Raw genomic sequence first — 16,498 nt, 5'->3', positions numbered from 1 at the left:
AGGGTAAAACCTTCCATACCAACTGTCATCACAAGTATGTGCCACAAATATAAAAGGGTTTAATTGTTGTTTATAAAAATTGGCATTTTAAAAATGAAATTTTTTGTTCTCCACTTTGCTTTTCAAGGTTTCCCATCCCCGACAATCACCTGGTCCAAGCTGAGGTCTCCTCTACCTTGGAGACACAAGGTGGTGAACAATAGCCTGGTGCTGCCAGGCGTGGGCCGCCAAGACTCTGGAGAATACATCTGCACTGCCACCAACAACATGGGCACCACTGAAGTCACCATCATGCTCGATGTAGAGAGTGAGTGTTGTGGTTTTGCTGTTTGCTGCCATTTTATTTGATTTATTTGTTTGTTTTAGGAAAGATGTTGAATGAGCCCAAGATGTCAGCATGCTAGATTTAGTTTAAAAAATATATATACTAACATCAATTTGTGTTCTGTGCACTACTACTGTTTTAAATTAATCATAGTTTTATTATACAGAAAGTAGATATTCCTCCTTTATATGTTTAATTTTGATTTGTGTATCTTTTGAGAAAACACATAAACCTAGTGAACCTTTTTTTTCTCCTATTTCTATTCAGCTCCTCCTTATGCCACGTCTCTGCCTGATGATGTGGCAGTGCGGGTTGGGGAGGTGATCAGGTTGCAGTGCCTGGCCCATGGCACTCCTCCGCTGACCTACACTTGGACCAAGGTGGATGGAAACCTGCCCCCAAGGGCCCAGGTTAACGGTGGAGATCTCCAGATCAACCTGGCTACTGCTGAGGATGCTGGGAGCTACAAGTGTGTGGCCGGCAACAAAGTGGGCAGCAGTGAAGTGGTTGCTAAAGTCACAGTCAGATGTAAGTTATGGTGATAATATAACATATTACAAAAAAATGAACAACCAAAGACAGGAGTTAAAGACTGTTGCACCACATAAAACAAAACAGAGTTTACAGCCATGTTAGCAGCTCTGTGCGGCTGTATTTTGGGATTTAGAGCTAAATGGTAACATTAGCATACTAAAATGCTCAAAATTACAATGCTAACATGCTGATGCTAACCAGGTATAATGTTAACCACCAACTTAATTTAGGTTGCTAGTAAGCTAACATATGCTAATTAGTACAAAACACAAAGTACAGCTGAGGCTGATGGGAAGGTGGAGGTTTTTGGTCATAACTGTAATATCCCTAAACCACAGCAAAAACTAAATTATGTTTCTCCTTCTCCTTCTGTAGCCCCCTTGGCAGTCCGTGTGTCACCCCAGGTTGAGGTAAAGGCCCAGGGCAGTGCTGTGGAGTTCACTTGTTCGGCAGCAGGTGGAATAGAAACCAAAATTGAGTGGCTGAAGGAAGGAGGTTCCCTGCCACCAAACCATCATATCAAGGATGGGGTGCTCAGGTGACTCATAAACATGTGCTGGTTTTGTTGAAAACAGACAACAATTTGAGATAAAAACAGCAGACATCTAGATGTTTGGATGAGTACACACTGCCAGATTTTCATGTTTTACCCAAAATTGTAAAACAAATTTACAAATTGTATATACAAAGGAGCCTATTCCAAAACATATTTAGCACAATTTATACATAATTTATATTTAAATAATAAAGCTGGCAATGTTCTATCATTTTGTTACTATCATCAAATCCTATGGAAAAAACAAAATCATGTTTGTTTTTTTTACTTTCCTGCTGGTATCTACTGAAGATTTACATTTTTAAAAACAAGTCACAAATATATACTTTCATTTTTTTAAGGTAAATTACAACAAGAGTAAATAATATATATATTTTGGTGGCAATTTTCAGCTGCAAATTTGGTGCACTTGTGAATATTTACAGCAGCAAGACGGTGTATGCACAATCAACTCAAAATGTTAGTCTTGTTACCCAATACATCGGTGTGGCTCATTTCAGTGTGCTCTATGCCACAGAGGAATAAGCTAAGTCAGGCTTTGAAAACACAGACAAAACTTGTTAGTACGATCAGTTCATTGATGGTTTTAGTCTTTTCATGGGATTTGTTGACAATAAGAAAAATATATCATATAGTATCACCAGATTTATCCTTTAATGGGCTGAAACAATAAAGTCCACTGATGTAGTCCCTTAAATATTGTGTAGTATGTGAAGTTAGAACTGAACCATAGCTTGTTTTCATGTAATTTCATGTTCCTTCGTAGGATTGAGAACCTCGAGCAGAGCAATGAAGGTGTTTATATCTGCAGAGCCAGCAGTGTGTATGGTCAGGCTCAGGACACTGCCAGGCTGACCATCCAAGGTCTGTTACATTCACTGCAAATATACTAACATATACTACTGCATCAAAACCAAATATAAAGCCATTTTTTGCTCTTTGCTTTCTTTCCTTCTCCACAGCCTTGCCAAAGGTGATGATCAATGTGCGTACTTCAGTGCAGACTGTGATGATTGGGAACTCTGTGGAGTTTGAATGCCAGGCTGTTGGTGATCCTGAGCCCACAGTGAAGTGGAGTAAAGTTGGCGGCTCTCTGCCGGCCCACATCATGGTAAAGGGAGGCATGCTGAAGATCGAGCAGGTGACGGAGGCTGATGCCGGGCAGTATCGCTGTACAGCCACCAATGATGTAGGCTCAGTACAGTCCCAGGTGGTCCTTAACGTCCAGTGTGAGTGCACAAAAGAAAATATTCCTTTTATACTTTTTTTCTATCATCACATACACAAATGCACACTCTTGCACACACACTCATAATGCATTATGCTGGCAGTTAAACTGTCACCACCCTCCTTTAAATCAGTGCTTTTTGTCTGTTTGCACAGCACTTCCTCAAATTGCTGCGCTGCCAGAAACTAAGGAGGTGACAATAGGGTCTGACGCAGTCTTGCCCTGTGTGGCGTCAGGATACCCTGTACCTGACATCAAATGGTCCAAGGTAACCTGGATTTCTGGAATTCAATTATATAATTTTCAAAGATACAGTGTTTAGGAGCTCTCTGGCTTGAAGAAAGTAATCTTGGTTGTGTTTGACCATGTTGTTTATGTCTATGCATCTATTTCTTTATCTAGCTGGAAGGAGAGCTTCCTCCTAAGTGTTTCCAGGAAGTCAATGTGCTCACAGTTCCTGGAGTCACCCCAGAGGATTCTGGGACATATGTCTGCACTGCCTCTAACAAACAGGGCAAAGTGGAAGCCTTTACTACACTTGAAGTTCATGGTTAGTCTGCAGAGTGGATATATGCCTGAGAGTACAGTAGGAAGGCATGTTGGTAAATGATTGAAAGGTATGAACTGTAGTTGTCTGTATCTAACAATGATATTACGTTCTTTTTCAGAGAGAGTGATGCCATACTTTGCCCAGGAGCCCCTGTCCTACCTCACTCTGCCCACCATCAAAAATGCCTACAAGGCTTTCAGCATCAAGATCAACTTTAGACCCGATAATGTTGATGGTAAGGAATTACAACCTTAAATTTGCTTGGCAGTTTAATTGGACAATGTATTATATTCTAGACATTTCTTGAAACATGTTTTTTTTCTTTTCATACTGTTGTGTACTATATTTGTCATGTTTCCTCATATATACAGTAATGTAATTGCATCTTCCTCCCGTTGTCCCTTCCTTCTCTCCCTCACCTCACTCACATGGTGGGAAGGTCTCATATTGTATGCTGGTGAGTCTCAGTGCTTGAGAACCGCAGGAACTCAAGGCTGATGTTGGCAGAACTGCTTTTTGGCTGCATCAGACTTTCACATAATGCATCCAGCTTAGAGCTGACTTAGGGCTGTGAAAGAGATGCAAGATGGTGCATGGTCTAAGTTTTTATACAGGCTTTTCAGTCATAATCACAAATCCACTTTAAGGAGTATTATAGTCAGCTTAATGATAGGTTACAAATCTACTTTTATTTCCAGTCTACTTCATCAGCTTCTACACCGCCTACATGCAGTAGCAGCAGTCCTTGTATGCTAGGACTGTATAAATGCAACGCTGCACACATTTCCTTAAACATTTAAACATTACTGCAGTTCTGAAAATAGAGAAAGCTAACTCAAATTGTCTTTGCAAGTACTTGTATTGTTTCTTTTAGGCTACCTACAGTTGGTGCCAGACATGTTGGGATATGACAGTAAAATGAGAAGACATTACAGTAAAATTATTGGAAAATTATAAGGACACATTTAGCTATAGATTTTTACTGTCTCACTAGATCCCACCCATCAGGTCACAAACTGTAACAAACACTACAAATAAATTGCAAAGGCAATTTGACCACACTTGACCCTTTTTGTTTAAATATGTAATACAAATACTCACAGCGTATTAAGTGAAGCTTACTTTGTATTGCACATTTGCAATCTATTTTCTCTTGGTTACTCTACTTTCAGAACTATCAGTGATGATATAGACAGACATGTAAGAGGGCATGTTCCCATTTCCCCCCGTGAGCCTGCGTGGCTCATATAAGCATGAGTTCCTGGCATGTGGAGAAAAAAAAGAGAAAAAAGCATAGACTGGTAGTATGGGTGTGACTGGTTTCACCTGACTGTGTCCAGTGATGCCCGCATACCATAGGATGGCAGGTTACACCTTGGCTTTGGTTGGCTTTAAACTTGCCTCACCATAGCATGCTGTTTTACCATCCTGCTTTCAGAGTTTACCTGGTGTGTCAATGACTACATTGCAAATAATGTCCATCCTAACAAGTCACTTAATCTCATATTTAGCCTAAAATCATGATTTTTTTTTTGAGTGAAAAGCTATTGGGATCAGATTATTATTTCAAGAATTTTAGAGAAATAAGTGGAGATATCTTGAGAGAAAGCTGAAGAAGGGAAATTGAAAAAACTTGAAATGCGTTACAAATACTGGGAGATTCCACTTGTTTAGATAAAACTACTACATGCATTGACTTATTAAGATGGATATTATTGTAGGGTATACATGTGTAGGATTAAGTTTTTACTCACTCACGCTGTTTTTGTGGTGTAGGTATGATCCTCTACAATGGCCAGAGGAGGACTACAGGAGCTGACTTTATCTCTCTGGGACTTGTTGGCGGTCGCTTAGAGTTCAGGTCTGTTCATACTGATTTTAAAAGTTGTCCTAATTGACTAAAATACAGCACGGTGAATCATCATGATTAACCAAATGTGTTGTGTTGTCTCAGGTTTGATGTGGGCTCCGGCATGGCCACCATACGTGACCCTAACCCCATCAAACTGGGAGAGTTTCACACAGTTGAACTGTATCGAAACCACACCCTGGGCTATATCATTGTAGACGGAGGGGAGCCCATCAACGGCAGTTCACAGGTACTTCTGTCTATGTACTGTCACCTACAGTACATGTATGTGCATTTGATTAATGTATGTCTTTTAATATGATCCATAAATGCACATTTCCTGTCCTCAGGGCAAGTTCCAGGGCTTGGATCTGAATGAGGAGCTGCATGTGGGTGGTTACCCCAACTACACAGTCCTCGCCAAAACTGCTGGCATCAAGACCGGGTTTGTTGGTAAGATGTTACTATAGAGAACTCCCTGTTATCCTTTAAGAACTCTGTTTCCTAGCAGTCTCTGTTTTCCCAGCAACCCTAGCTTGATCATGTGACGCTATTCCAATTCCAATTACTGTGTTTATACCATAACGAAAATATAGGCTGCATAATGTTTTCTGTGTGTGATGACCTGTTCTTTCTTTCTTTAATAATGGTACTATGCAGGCTGTATCCGTCAGCTGGTCATTCAAGGTGAGGAGGTCATCTTCAAAGATCTTGACCGCAGCTCCACTGGTGTCACAAACTGTCCCACCTGCAAAGATCACCCATGCCAGGTCAGTTACTTTCAGTTTTAATGCCAGATACTTTCATGTTTAATCCCATTATATACACTTATACACTTTTTTCATGTCATTATTCAGAATGGTGGGAGGTGTGAGGACTCAGATGCCAGCTTGTATAAGTGCAGCTGCCTCAAAGGATTCACAGGCAGCAATTGCCAGCACCACTCATCCCTGCACTGTCACTCAGGTACATGTGAATCTCCAACTGATCACAGAAACAGATCAAAGCACCTTAATGCTACCATCAAGACTATCAGGATGCACCATTAACAGTGTAGTCTTTTATGTCTCTATTTGTGATCTTTTGTGACCTGAACTACCACAGAGGCCTGTGGACCAGATGCGACTTGCATCAATCGGCCAAACAGCCTGGGTTATGACTGCCGCTGTCATCTTGGCAAGTTTGGAAACAAATGCATGGATGGTAAGACAGGAAGTCACTCTCCCATAAAAATATTCCATGTTCTGAGAAAGAGATATGATGTTGGCTTAGCTTTTTTCAATTGATATGAAACAATAAATTCTGGCTTGGAAATCTTCATAAGACCAAAAAGACTGATGTGTTTTCCTCCTCTTCGCCTTCACAAGGGGAACTGGTGACCACTCCACTGTTTGACGGTGAGGAGTCATACATAGCCTATCCTCCCCTGACCAACATCCATGACGACTTGCGTGTTGAGTTGGAGTTCAAACCGCTGGAGAGAGATGGACTGATGTTCTTCTGTGGGGGGAAGAAAATGAAGGTGGAGGACTTCGTAGCCATCTCCATGGTGGAGGGACACGTAGAGTTCAGATATGAACTGGGCACAGGTAAAGTAGACTGTAGCTGTGCAAAACTTTAGTTCATTTCCTCCTGAGAAATGCATACATGCAATGAGATGTGGTGACAAGCAAATATTAGTAGAAACACCAATTTATGACAGTTTCTGAAAGACATTAAGTGTGTTACTGTAAGCATTTTTATTAATTAACATTATAAAGTTTTTGCGGTCAGAGTAGCTGATTAACTAGAGACTTTTTTTGACTCCTGTGATAAAAAGATATATAAAAAAACAGGTAAATTGTTTCATACGTGATCAGATTGACAGGTAACATTTCTACCACTTACCACTACATCCCTGTTTAATGAGGTGCATTTCCAGAGTCAGTAAAATCTCTGTGACTTTCAGGCCAGGCAGTCCTTCTGAGTCAGAAGCCAGTCTCTCTGGGTCAGTGGCACAGAGTTGTGGCTGAGCGGAACAAGAGGGCTGGCCACTTGAAGGTCGACCAAGGCCCAGTGGAGAGGAGGTCATCTCCAGGAAAAGCCCAGGGCCTCAATATCCACACTGCCATGTACTTGGGCGGAGTCCCCAACATGGACATCCTGCCTAAGCCCGCCAATGTCAGCGAAATGTTTGAGGGATGTATAGGAGAGGTGAGATCTCTCTGTGCTTATAAAGGAAATTAAACAAAGGTTACAAAATATTTTTCTCTGTGTGGTAGCTCAAACTTGTGTGCATTGTCTGCTTAGGTTTCCATCAACAACAAGAAGGTGGATCTGTCCTACAGCTTCACAGAAAGCAGATCCATTCGCAAGTGTGTGGACAACAGCCCCTGTGACCGCTGGCCCTGCCTGAATGGTGGTGACTGCATGTTAAGTGCTGAATATGAGTATCAGTGCCTCTGTAAGGATGGCTTTGAAGGTTAGTGCTCCTGGCTCTGTGTCCCAGTACAGTCAGTTGGCACAGAAAAGTCTTGTAGTCATCAGAACAGACATAGCATGAGTTAGATCTGCCCATAATTCCTGACACTCTGAGCTATAATCTATGTGAATGTTTTACAAGCACTCTTTGTTCCTTTAATCACCTCGAGGGATTCTGGTGCATACGATTTACCTCTTTTGTGTTTTCTGCCCCTTTCAAATTCTATATTCTGAACATTTACATGAAACTTGTAGGAGCATCAGGCCATAAAATCTAGTTAAAAACCAGCTTAAACAGACCCTTTCCCTATATTATCTCCTAACCATATGAACTTGCCCTGCCCTTGGTGTGTCTATGACCCTTGACCTTTCATCCGTGACTGGAATGTCACCCTGCAGGTGAGCGTTGTGAGGTGGTGAAAGACGTGTGCCAGAGCAACCTTCAATGCCAGAATGGCGGTAGCTGTGTTGACGGCCAGTGTGTGTGTGCTCCCGGCCACACAGGTCTGAACTGTGAAGAAAGTAAGTATTGACTGGCTACATGTATACCACTATTAAATCAAAATCAAAGCCAGAAATTGCTGATTTTTTGTATTGTATTTGTTGTGAACTTATAATGATACAATTTCAGTAGCAGCCAGTTTGTCTAAAAGCACATTGCACATTACTTACTGCATACACCTGAATCCTGTAGACAAAGATATTCATCATCAAAGCAGAAACACTAGACATACAGCCAGAAATGAGCCCATATGACTCAAATTCTCCACAGTATGAAGCCCCTCTAACATCAGACAGTCCGTTCCCAGCATTGCACTGCATGCATGCTGGGAGGGTTAATCCTAAATGATTACGTATGTCTCACCCCTGCACTCTCATGGCTATATCCTGCACACACAGGCCAGGTATCCAGCTTCCCCGAGGCCCTGTGGAATTTGGAAGCTAGCGAGGCGAATGGTACAGTATCTCAATATTCAGTATGCCTGACGCAACCGTGACTAACAGGGGCCCGTCTGAGCCCACTGGGCCCCGCATCCCTTCCGAGCTCAACCCAAAATGTCTATCACCTAACACGCGTACGCACAAAAACACAAACCAAACATGCGTCTGTACTCAAGTGGCAACTGAGGCTCTTATCCCCATTGGAAAGTTGGGAGAGGGGAATTCTGCATCTATGCTAAAAGTTAACAGGTTAATAGACTGCTGTTGGGAGATCAACTGATCTGTGCTGCCTCTTTTTGGACCCATGGCACCATTTTCATACTTGAAATGACAGAAATGTGGAATTCCCCTTGTTTTTCTTTTTCCCTTTCGTCATGTCATTTCTCACCATATAAAATCTTGTTTCCATCTACTTCAAAACTGCTTTTCTATACAAAAAAAAAAAAGAAAACTTGTTTTTCTTTCTGAAACTGTCTAAGTCAGTACATTAAATCTGCTCCATGTCCACACATTTGTGCTGTTACTAACAATTTCAAGTGTCTGTTGAAAGCACAGTTGTTATGATTGTTAAATGTGGTATTTGTGCATGGAGCCATGGTTTTGGTGAGTTCAGTCCGATCTCTGTGAAAGATCAGAGACATTGAATCGTGTGAGGAATGACAAGTAACGGTCAAATGAGTCTGCATCATGGAGCCTGGTTTGGTCGCACTGAAGATTTTTGTTGTTTTTTTGTTTTGAAATTGCAGTATTTGCATATGGACTTTGGGCACGTAATGAAATTTACAATAATGATATTTTATGTCATATTCATATTTAAAAGTGTGGCTATATGACTTTTTAGAGAAGAAATAACATAATTTCCTTTATCAAATGAAGCTACAGCGAGACATTTTGCTGCTTCAGACTTATGCTATCAAACTAGACAGATATTGATGTGTAACTGATATTAATGAGTCCATTTGCTGACTATGTAATCTTTTTTTACTTGTACTAGTGCTATGCTATATTTTAGCATGTTAAGAATGATACAGAGTGATTAGAGTGATACAGTAAATTAGCAAACTAATTTAGTGATACAGATATCTATCTAAAGTTTGCTGACATTAGCTACCTTAAGCTAAGTAAGCTAAGTGAGACTGTAGCAGCAAAATCCCTCATTGTATTCAACTGAGCGATGATTTTTCATTTGTGAGAGGAAGAATGTGTTATTTCTTCTTTTGAAAGCTGTATATTCTCACCATCAACAAATAAAATAGCCTGCTGAGTGCTTTCAGTGAAAGGATTTTTCTTTTTGTCTATAAATGTTGTATATAACCAAGCCTGTCTTACCAGGGTCTCTTCCATTCTTTTGCCACTGGAGGGCACCATAACATTGAGGATGAGTTCACAGCAGCTTTACTATTGTTTGAATGCTGGTTTGATTAGTATTTGATTGTATTTTTTTGTAGATTCACCCTATCAGTATGCAGCTCATTTCCACAATAATGGCTACATCGCCCTTCCTAAAGCAGTCTTCCCAAGAAGGTAACTGAAGTTTGCTTTTATACACTGGTTTGCTCTTAGTGTTGGTGTAACAATGCTTCAAGGGCAAGATTATTATGTCATTTCTTGTCTGTTTTAGTGCCCATGACTCGCCAGAGACCATCGAACTGGAGATCAACACCGGCTCCTCTGAGGGTCTGATCTTGTGGCAGGGAGTGGTAAGTCCAGGTCCTGGTCTTATTCCTGAGACAAGACTGTAAGAAACTGTAAGACTGAGGCATGGTTCACTCCAGATCTTAAACCTGATACTCACATCCTTCCCCTCCACCTCTTAATCTTCACCCTAACCTTACCACTGCACTTCAACACTCTTAAACATCACCATTAGCTGATTTGTAAACTTCATCTGTAAAGAACTGGTACTAAGTAGGCTAACGTTCTCATAATATTCAGTGTCAGTTTTTATGCATATACATACTGCATTTTCTTTCATTTGCATTTTCTTTCATTTTAGTGTTTCACTGGCCGTTGAGCAGCATTTATCATCACACTGTCTAATTCATTCTTATGCCACTGAGGCTGTGACATTGTTGGGCATGTTGGCTGCGAGCCCGGCTCTATCTGACACCACTAAATAAATGCATGTTGCTTCTCTAACTCACCCTCCATTTTCCTCAGGAGACCACTGGCGCACGCAATTTGCGAAAGGTGCATGCTAGTAAAAAGGTATCCACTCAAACCACAAGACACTCATTTATTCGGCAGGTTTCAAAACATGTGTTCTCCATACATAAACTGCATGTACACAAGAACTGTGGACAAGAATTGTAAGATATTTCCAGAGAACCACGTGATTTGAATTTTTTAAAAAAGTATGTGTTTGTATTGCACAATGAGCATGAAGGCTTCTTTTGTCATTGTTATTTTGCATGGAAAGTTTTATGCCACATTTATTTTAAATTCTGTAGGGAGGGTTCTGTGTGCATTGCCTCATGTTTGCTATTATAGCACTTGGTGCGGAAAATTACTGCAGAGCAGCCGGTCAGTAGTCAATAGTTCACAGTATTCAGTCACGCAATATGATCTTCCTCTGCTGACTCAACACATTGATTTCCAGGAACTTGGAGAACATGGCAAAGGCAAGGACTTCATTAGCCTCGGCCTACAGAATGGACACCTTGTTTTCAGGTGACTCAGCGCTGTAATTCTGTAGTTCTGTTTACATATGGCTGAGTATTATTATTATTTTCATAGCTCATATTAATGTTGTAGTAATACTGACAATTTGTATGATATCCAGTTACCAGTTGGGCAGTGGAGAGGCAGAGATCTTGTCCCGGAAGTCCATCAATGATGGGAGATGGCATAAGGTTACAGCAGTCAGGTATGATTGCATATTATATCCTTCAGTGCTTGGGTTTCACACACTGTGTATATACATATACAAACTAACCTTAAAGAGTTTCAATACTTCATCATTCAGTCTTAATGACAAGTATATAGGACTAAAACCTCTGTTAACTTAGGAGGAAATCAACATCTCATACACTGCTGGTCACTTTATTGAGTACAAGTTACTCACATTGTGCAGGATTTCCAGTGATATTTTATTCTTTTTGGTAACTTCTTTTCAAATCAGTGTTCACTTCCAACTGTATAAAGCTAAAAAAAAAAAGTAAGTTAACAACAATAAAAGAAAGCATTGTGTTAATTGTAATGTAGAGCAGGAAAATCACGTAAAATACCTCAGCATGCTTTCAAATATTGTCAGCAGTAATGCAAAATAGATATCACAATCGTTCTTTTCATTTAAAATTAAAATTCTCATTGCTTGAACCTACCTCATGGCTGTTTTTTTTTTTATAATATATAATACCAAATATATCAGTTATTCTCATCATACAGTATCAAATATTTCCTGAACATTTAGATTTGACAGTATATGCACAGTTATTGTGTTGAGTTTCGCTGTGTGTCTCTTTTCTTGCAGAACTGGAAAAGACGGATACATCCAGATCGATGGAGGAGACGCACTACACGGACAGTCTAAGGGCAAAAGCCTCATGGTCAACACCAAAGGCAGTATATACCTTGGTGAGTGGATTGAAGTATGGAGTGTTGAAACTGCCAAAAGTCAAAAATATAGCTTCATATATCAAAGATTAATATTTATGGAGTATAAAAAGAAACATAAAGCTTGATACTTTTCCTTTACTCAATTGGAAAAATGAATTTAATTTTTCAAAGTCCTTAATTGTCCTATTCCTTTGGTCTTAGGAAATATTTAATTATTTATCACTTTCATATTTTTATTACCAGATTTCCCATTTTCCTGATACTATGAAAAATAGGGGTAACTGGTTGAGAAGTATTTAGGATAGCACTCGCCCTGGGCTGTCGGTCAGGACACACTAGACAGGAGATGGGATGGAGCTTTAACCGTTTAGTGACTGATTTATCCTTAATATAGCACAGCAGTACGGTAGACCCAGTTATGGCATGTATTAAAGGAAGGTGTGTGGTCTGAAACAAATCAGAAATAAAATATACACACTTCAGGTTAGTAATACTACCAACAATTTAACTAGGCTTTGCTGATAATGTTTACAGGCTTAACAGCAATGTAAACAGCAATAATAATAAAACTAAAGTCCTATTAATACAAATACTACCATCAATAAGCATACTTACAACATCAAAGACCCGCCGACCATGTGGCTGTGTCACGTTTCAATAGAGAAGGAACATGTGAGGTTCTTAGGAGAAGCTACTGCAATTAGCAACTAAACAATATGATATCCATGAACAGACACAGGATTACAGAATATATACATGTAATCAGTTATCTTGACAGGGCTTATCAATACCTATTTGCAATTAACAGTATTAATCAAGAGGTACAGCTAGCCAAAGTTAACACACAATAGTGTCTGTTAGCTCCCCCGTGAGTTTCATCAGTTAACACAGAGGAACATCCGTAGTCGGAAACAAGTCCATTCTCAGTCTCAATATCGGATAAGAACATATGACTCACTGGCTGCACATTCACACACACAGCATGCAAATTAACCAACAGAAAAGTCCTTTCTGAATTGAAGAATCTTGCAGTGCACCTTGGGTGCGTGCATGTGTGCACCACCAATGGAGAAGTCCACCTAACCAATCTTGGACTTTATTACAGGCTATGTATTAATGAGATGCACATGTTCATGTATGTCAGGATCAATGATTCAGGGGTGGACTGCGTGGCTAGCTAACATAAAACTAGACTTGCCTCCTACTGTTGTAGCAACACTGTGTTAACTCTCGTAATAGCTAAGTATTTTTTACGACAAGCTAACACTAACAAAGTTAGCTAGCTAACGTTATTTCAAAGTTCAACATGCTTCTTTCTTAATAACATTATCTTCATTATCATTATCCACAGTGGAAACAGGTGCCCACTGTGTTTAGCTACCAGTGTTTTCAATAAAGCTAGCTGATGTATGGAGTTATATTTTTGACTTGTTTGATAATCTTTACTACATTTTGTCAGTTTCAAGGCTCCATATGAGTTCCTCACTGCAGAAGTTGAAAAATGTATCTTATCTATTTGATTTTCTGTTCCTCCAAATGAGTGAAACTATCTCCGTTACTCATTTAAAGCTGTATTAAAGTTTCCTCTAAGCCGTCTTGCGGGTCAGTTTTTGGGATGTTTATCGCTGGGTTTTTTTTAATGTGTGTGTTTTCCTGTTCGACAGGTGGAGCACCAAACATGGCTGCTATGACAGGAGGGAAGTTTTCTTCGGGAATGACAGGCTGCGTGAGGAACCTGACACTGATGAACGCCCGGCCGGGACAGCAGCCAGCCCAAGCCATCGACCTGCAATCCCACGCAGCCCACGGCAACGTGCAGCCATGCTCTTCATAGACCGCATCATACACATGCAAAGACAAACACACACATACACATATACACACAGAGACTATGGAGTGATGCCACACACACACACACACACACACACACACACACACACACACACACAGCAGACTCACACAGAGGGACTGACACACAATAGAACCTGACACAAACTTGGTGCTTTGCTGCTACCAAAAAACAAGACGACACAACAGGATACGTTTCTCTGTGTGCAGTTAAACCAAAAAAGAGAAAAATTGAAACGATATTAACAAGTCTTCTCTTCCTCAGTGTTGTATTCTCAATGAAGGACTATTAACACAGGAGAACCAGTTCAGTTTACATACTTCCAGCAGTAGTTTTAGCCATGAGAAGAGTAAGAGTAAAACGTATTAAGCCTTCTACGATGGGTCAGATCCTATGGAGTTGGAGATGTTTTTACAGCACTGAATTTTTATTTATATACATATGAATATATATATATATATATATTATATTTGTGGGGGAAAACATGCAAACTAACCATAACTGCTCTTCAACTTTCCTAGAGTTTATTCTGGGTTCTAATACTGTGTGTCCAGCGGTTTTTATAGGCCTAACTGTATTAATACTTGAAGACGTTTAGGCCTTCTTTCTTCACTTCTGTAGAGGAACCTTTTTTTTTTTTTTTTTTTTTTTTTTTTTTTTTGCGCGAGCATGCTTGCAGTCTTTTGCCAATGTTGGGAGAGGAGCGCACACGGTCACAGTCACATGCAGCTTCAGTACACAACTCAGGTCGTCAAAAACAAATTAATAACCGCAAATGTTACAAGTACTGCTGCTTTAACTCAACTGAAATGATTTTGCTTCACGAGTCATTTGCCTTCACAACACTGTTGTGTCTTCTGTGTCTGTATTTGTTCTTTTTTATAAAAAAAAGAAAGAAACCTTGGTGCTAACGTCAGACATGAAGATACAGCACATAGTCATATGGTTGCCTGTTGCATTGTAGAAATGTACATGTAGAGGTGTCTTTTAGTAATTTGGTTCCTTAGATTAAGTATGCTTCCATGTAAAACAGAATACATTAGTATTTGCTGATGTGCATGGCATTTGAGGTTTATTTTATGATGATATGGCATGATTTGTTGCCTCCACAACCTTATTTGATTGAGTAGATCTCAAAAAAGGAGTTTTTAAAAACTGAAAAGGGTGTAATTTTTTATGTGTGGTTGTCGAAAATATTGTTTTATGTGTAAAACTATCTGCCAGTCAGGTAGATCAGTATCAATTGAGAATGAGTATGTGTGCTAAGTAGATATGTTGGCTATCTATGTCTCCATTTCTCACAGGTCACTCTAAAGCCCCAGTATAGAGTCAGGTGTGTGTGTGTGCGTGTGTGTGTGTGCGTAAGTGTGTGTGTGTGTGTCTGTGCATGTGTTATTATCCATATCCTCAGGAGGGTCAACCCAGAACTGCCTCAAGATGTTACTTAATTTTCAATTTTGGTAGCTTTAGTGACACTTCAGTAAGCTATAAAACTTTGAAGGCTCTGTGGTTCTGTAGGTTGTTTTCTCTTCAGAGGGAGAGTCATCTGCAGTAGGACACAGTTGGAATAGTGTTTGGTCATGTGGGAATGCAGTTGAAGCCTCCTGCAGGTGCTGTGACCAGTAGTGTAGCTCTAATAAAGCATGCTCGGCCGCCGTAGTTGACCACACCACAAAACCACAATGGCACGATCACTTTGGGGTTCACCAACCTTTTTTCTTGTTTTTTGTAAGCTTAAAAAAAATATTTGTATTAATATTCTAAAAATGAGCACTATCCTTTCACTTAGAGTTGCTTCATTTTTATTTATTTTATGTTTTTGTTTCACTTTTCCTCCTTTTTCATCACTTTCAAGGCTTGATTCTGCTGTTTTAGAGTCAATCACAGAAGCTTGCTATTTTCTTTCCTCTGGTTATTGTGTATTGCCTCCCACATCCCCCTGTCCCCACCCGCACCCCCCACCCCCACCCCCCCAACCCCCACCTCCCCTCTTCCTGGTTAAGTTCTTAAAGAAATTGTCCCCAACAAAGTTCCTTGATTACGCTTCCCATGAAAGGTTAATATGTGATCCCTGACTGGAACTACCTGGTTAAATGTTTGGAAACTGGTGTTATTATTTACTCAATGAAAAAAAAAAATAGTCTTAGGCTCCAAATACACAGAAAGGTGCCATCATGTTGGTTCAATTGTGAACATGTGTATTAAGAAGAGCCAATGCTGTGGTCCAGGTTTAGGACACTGAAGCAGAATAAGATGGTGTTTGCTCTTAAACTGCTCTTAAACTGGATTATCATATATACACTGTACACTGTCGCCCAATGACGTACTTGTCAAGTAACTGCCACTGTTTTTTTGGTTGTTTTTTAGGCCACTGCAAAATACAGCTTGGTCATAAACATCAATTGTATATGAAAGGTGCACTTTTAGTAATGATGGATTTTTTTTTTTTTTTATTATTTTACATTTTACTGTGTCACTTCTGAATGGCAGAAAAAAGACAATAACTCGATTAAATGAATGAAAGTGTACCAGATGAAATATTGTCCATGTCAGGACAACCTGACTGTTCCATTTCCAGTGTTGAAAGGACGCTCCCCCTGCCCTCGGTGTTTCTTAATTAAAAACAAAATTCATGTGCTATTTGTAA

General features: G+C 39.9%; 1 protein-coding gene across 1 annotated transcript in view; it reads left to right on the top strand.

Annotated features, from left to right (window-relative positions):
• The window catches only part of hspg2 (heparan sulfate proteoglycan 2), a 102,387-nt gene extending 85,889 nt beyond the window's left edge, over positions 1-16,498 (top strand). The window contains exons 64-90 of the mRNA XM_067593144.1: positions 128-307; positions 593-853; positions 1,235-1,397; positions 2,182-2,279; positions 2,378-2,644; positions 2,799-2,911; positions 3,046-3,193; positions 3,312-3,428; positions 3,633-3,650; positions 4,970-5,054; positions 5,148-5,292; positions 5,393-5,495; positions 5,703-5,812; positions 5,900-6,008; positions 6,147-6,245; positions 6,410-6,631; positions 6,991-7,235; positions 7,332-7,503; positions 7,902-8,024; positions 8,403-8,459; positions 9,893-9,968; positions 10,066-10,144; positions 10,605-10,652; positions 11,044-11,114; positions 11,227-11,310; positions 11,917-12,020; positions 13,667-16,498. Of these exons, the coding sequence (XP_067449245.1) occupies positions 128-307; positions 593-853; positions 1,235-1,397; positions 2,182-2,279; positions 2,378-2,644; positions 2,799-2,911; positions 3,046-3,193; positions 3,312-3,428; positions 3,633-3,650; positions 4,970-5,054; positions 5,148-5,292; positions 5,393-5,495; positions 5,703-5,812; positions 5,900-6,008; positions 6,147-6,245; positions 6,410-6,631; positions 6,991-7,235; positions 7,332-7,503; positions 7,902-8,024; positions 8,403-8,459; positions 9,893-9,968; positions 10,066-10,144; positions 10,605-10,652; positions 11,044-11,114; positions 11,227-11,310; positions 11,917-12,020; positions 13,667-13,836 (3,467 nt within the window). The 3' untranslated portion in view covers positions 13,837-16,498. The remainder of the gene's footprint in view (positions 1-127; positions 308-592; positions 854-1,234; positions 1,398-2,181; positions 2,280-2,377; positions 2,645-2,798; positions 2,912-3,045; positions 3,194-3,311; positions 3,429-3,632; positions 3,651-4,969; positions 5,055-5,147; positions 5,293-5,392; positions 5,496-5,702; positions 5,813-5,899; positions 6,009-6,146; positions 6,246-6,409; positions 6,632-6,990; positions 7,236-7,331; positions 7,504-7,901; positions 8,025-8,402; positions 8,460-9,892; positions 9,969-10,065; positions 10,145-10,604; positions 10,653-11,043; positions 11,115-11,226; positions 11,311-11,916; positions 12,021-13,666) is intronic.

The sequence above is a fragment of the Thunnus thynnus genome, chromosome 6 (assembly GCF_963924715.1).
Source record: "Thunnus thynnus chromosome 6, fThuThy2.1, whole genome shotgun sequence".
Taxonomy (NCBI): Eukaryota; Metazoa; Chordata; class Actinopteri; order Scombriformes; family Scombridae; genus Thunnus; species Thunnus thynnus.
The sequence above is the reverse complement of the archived record's forward strand: the minus strand, read 5'-3'. Positions and strand labels throughout refer to the sequence as shown.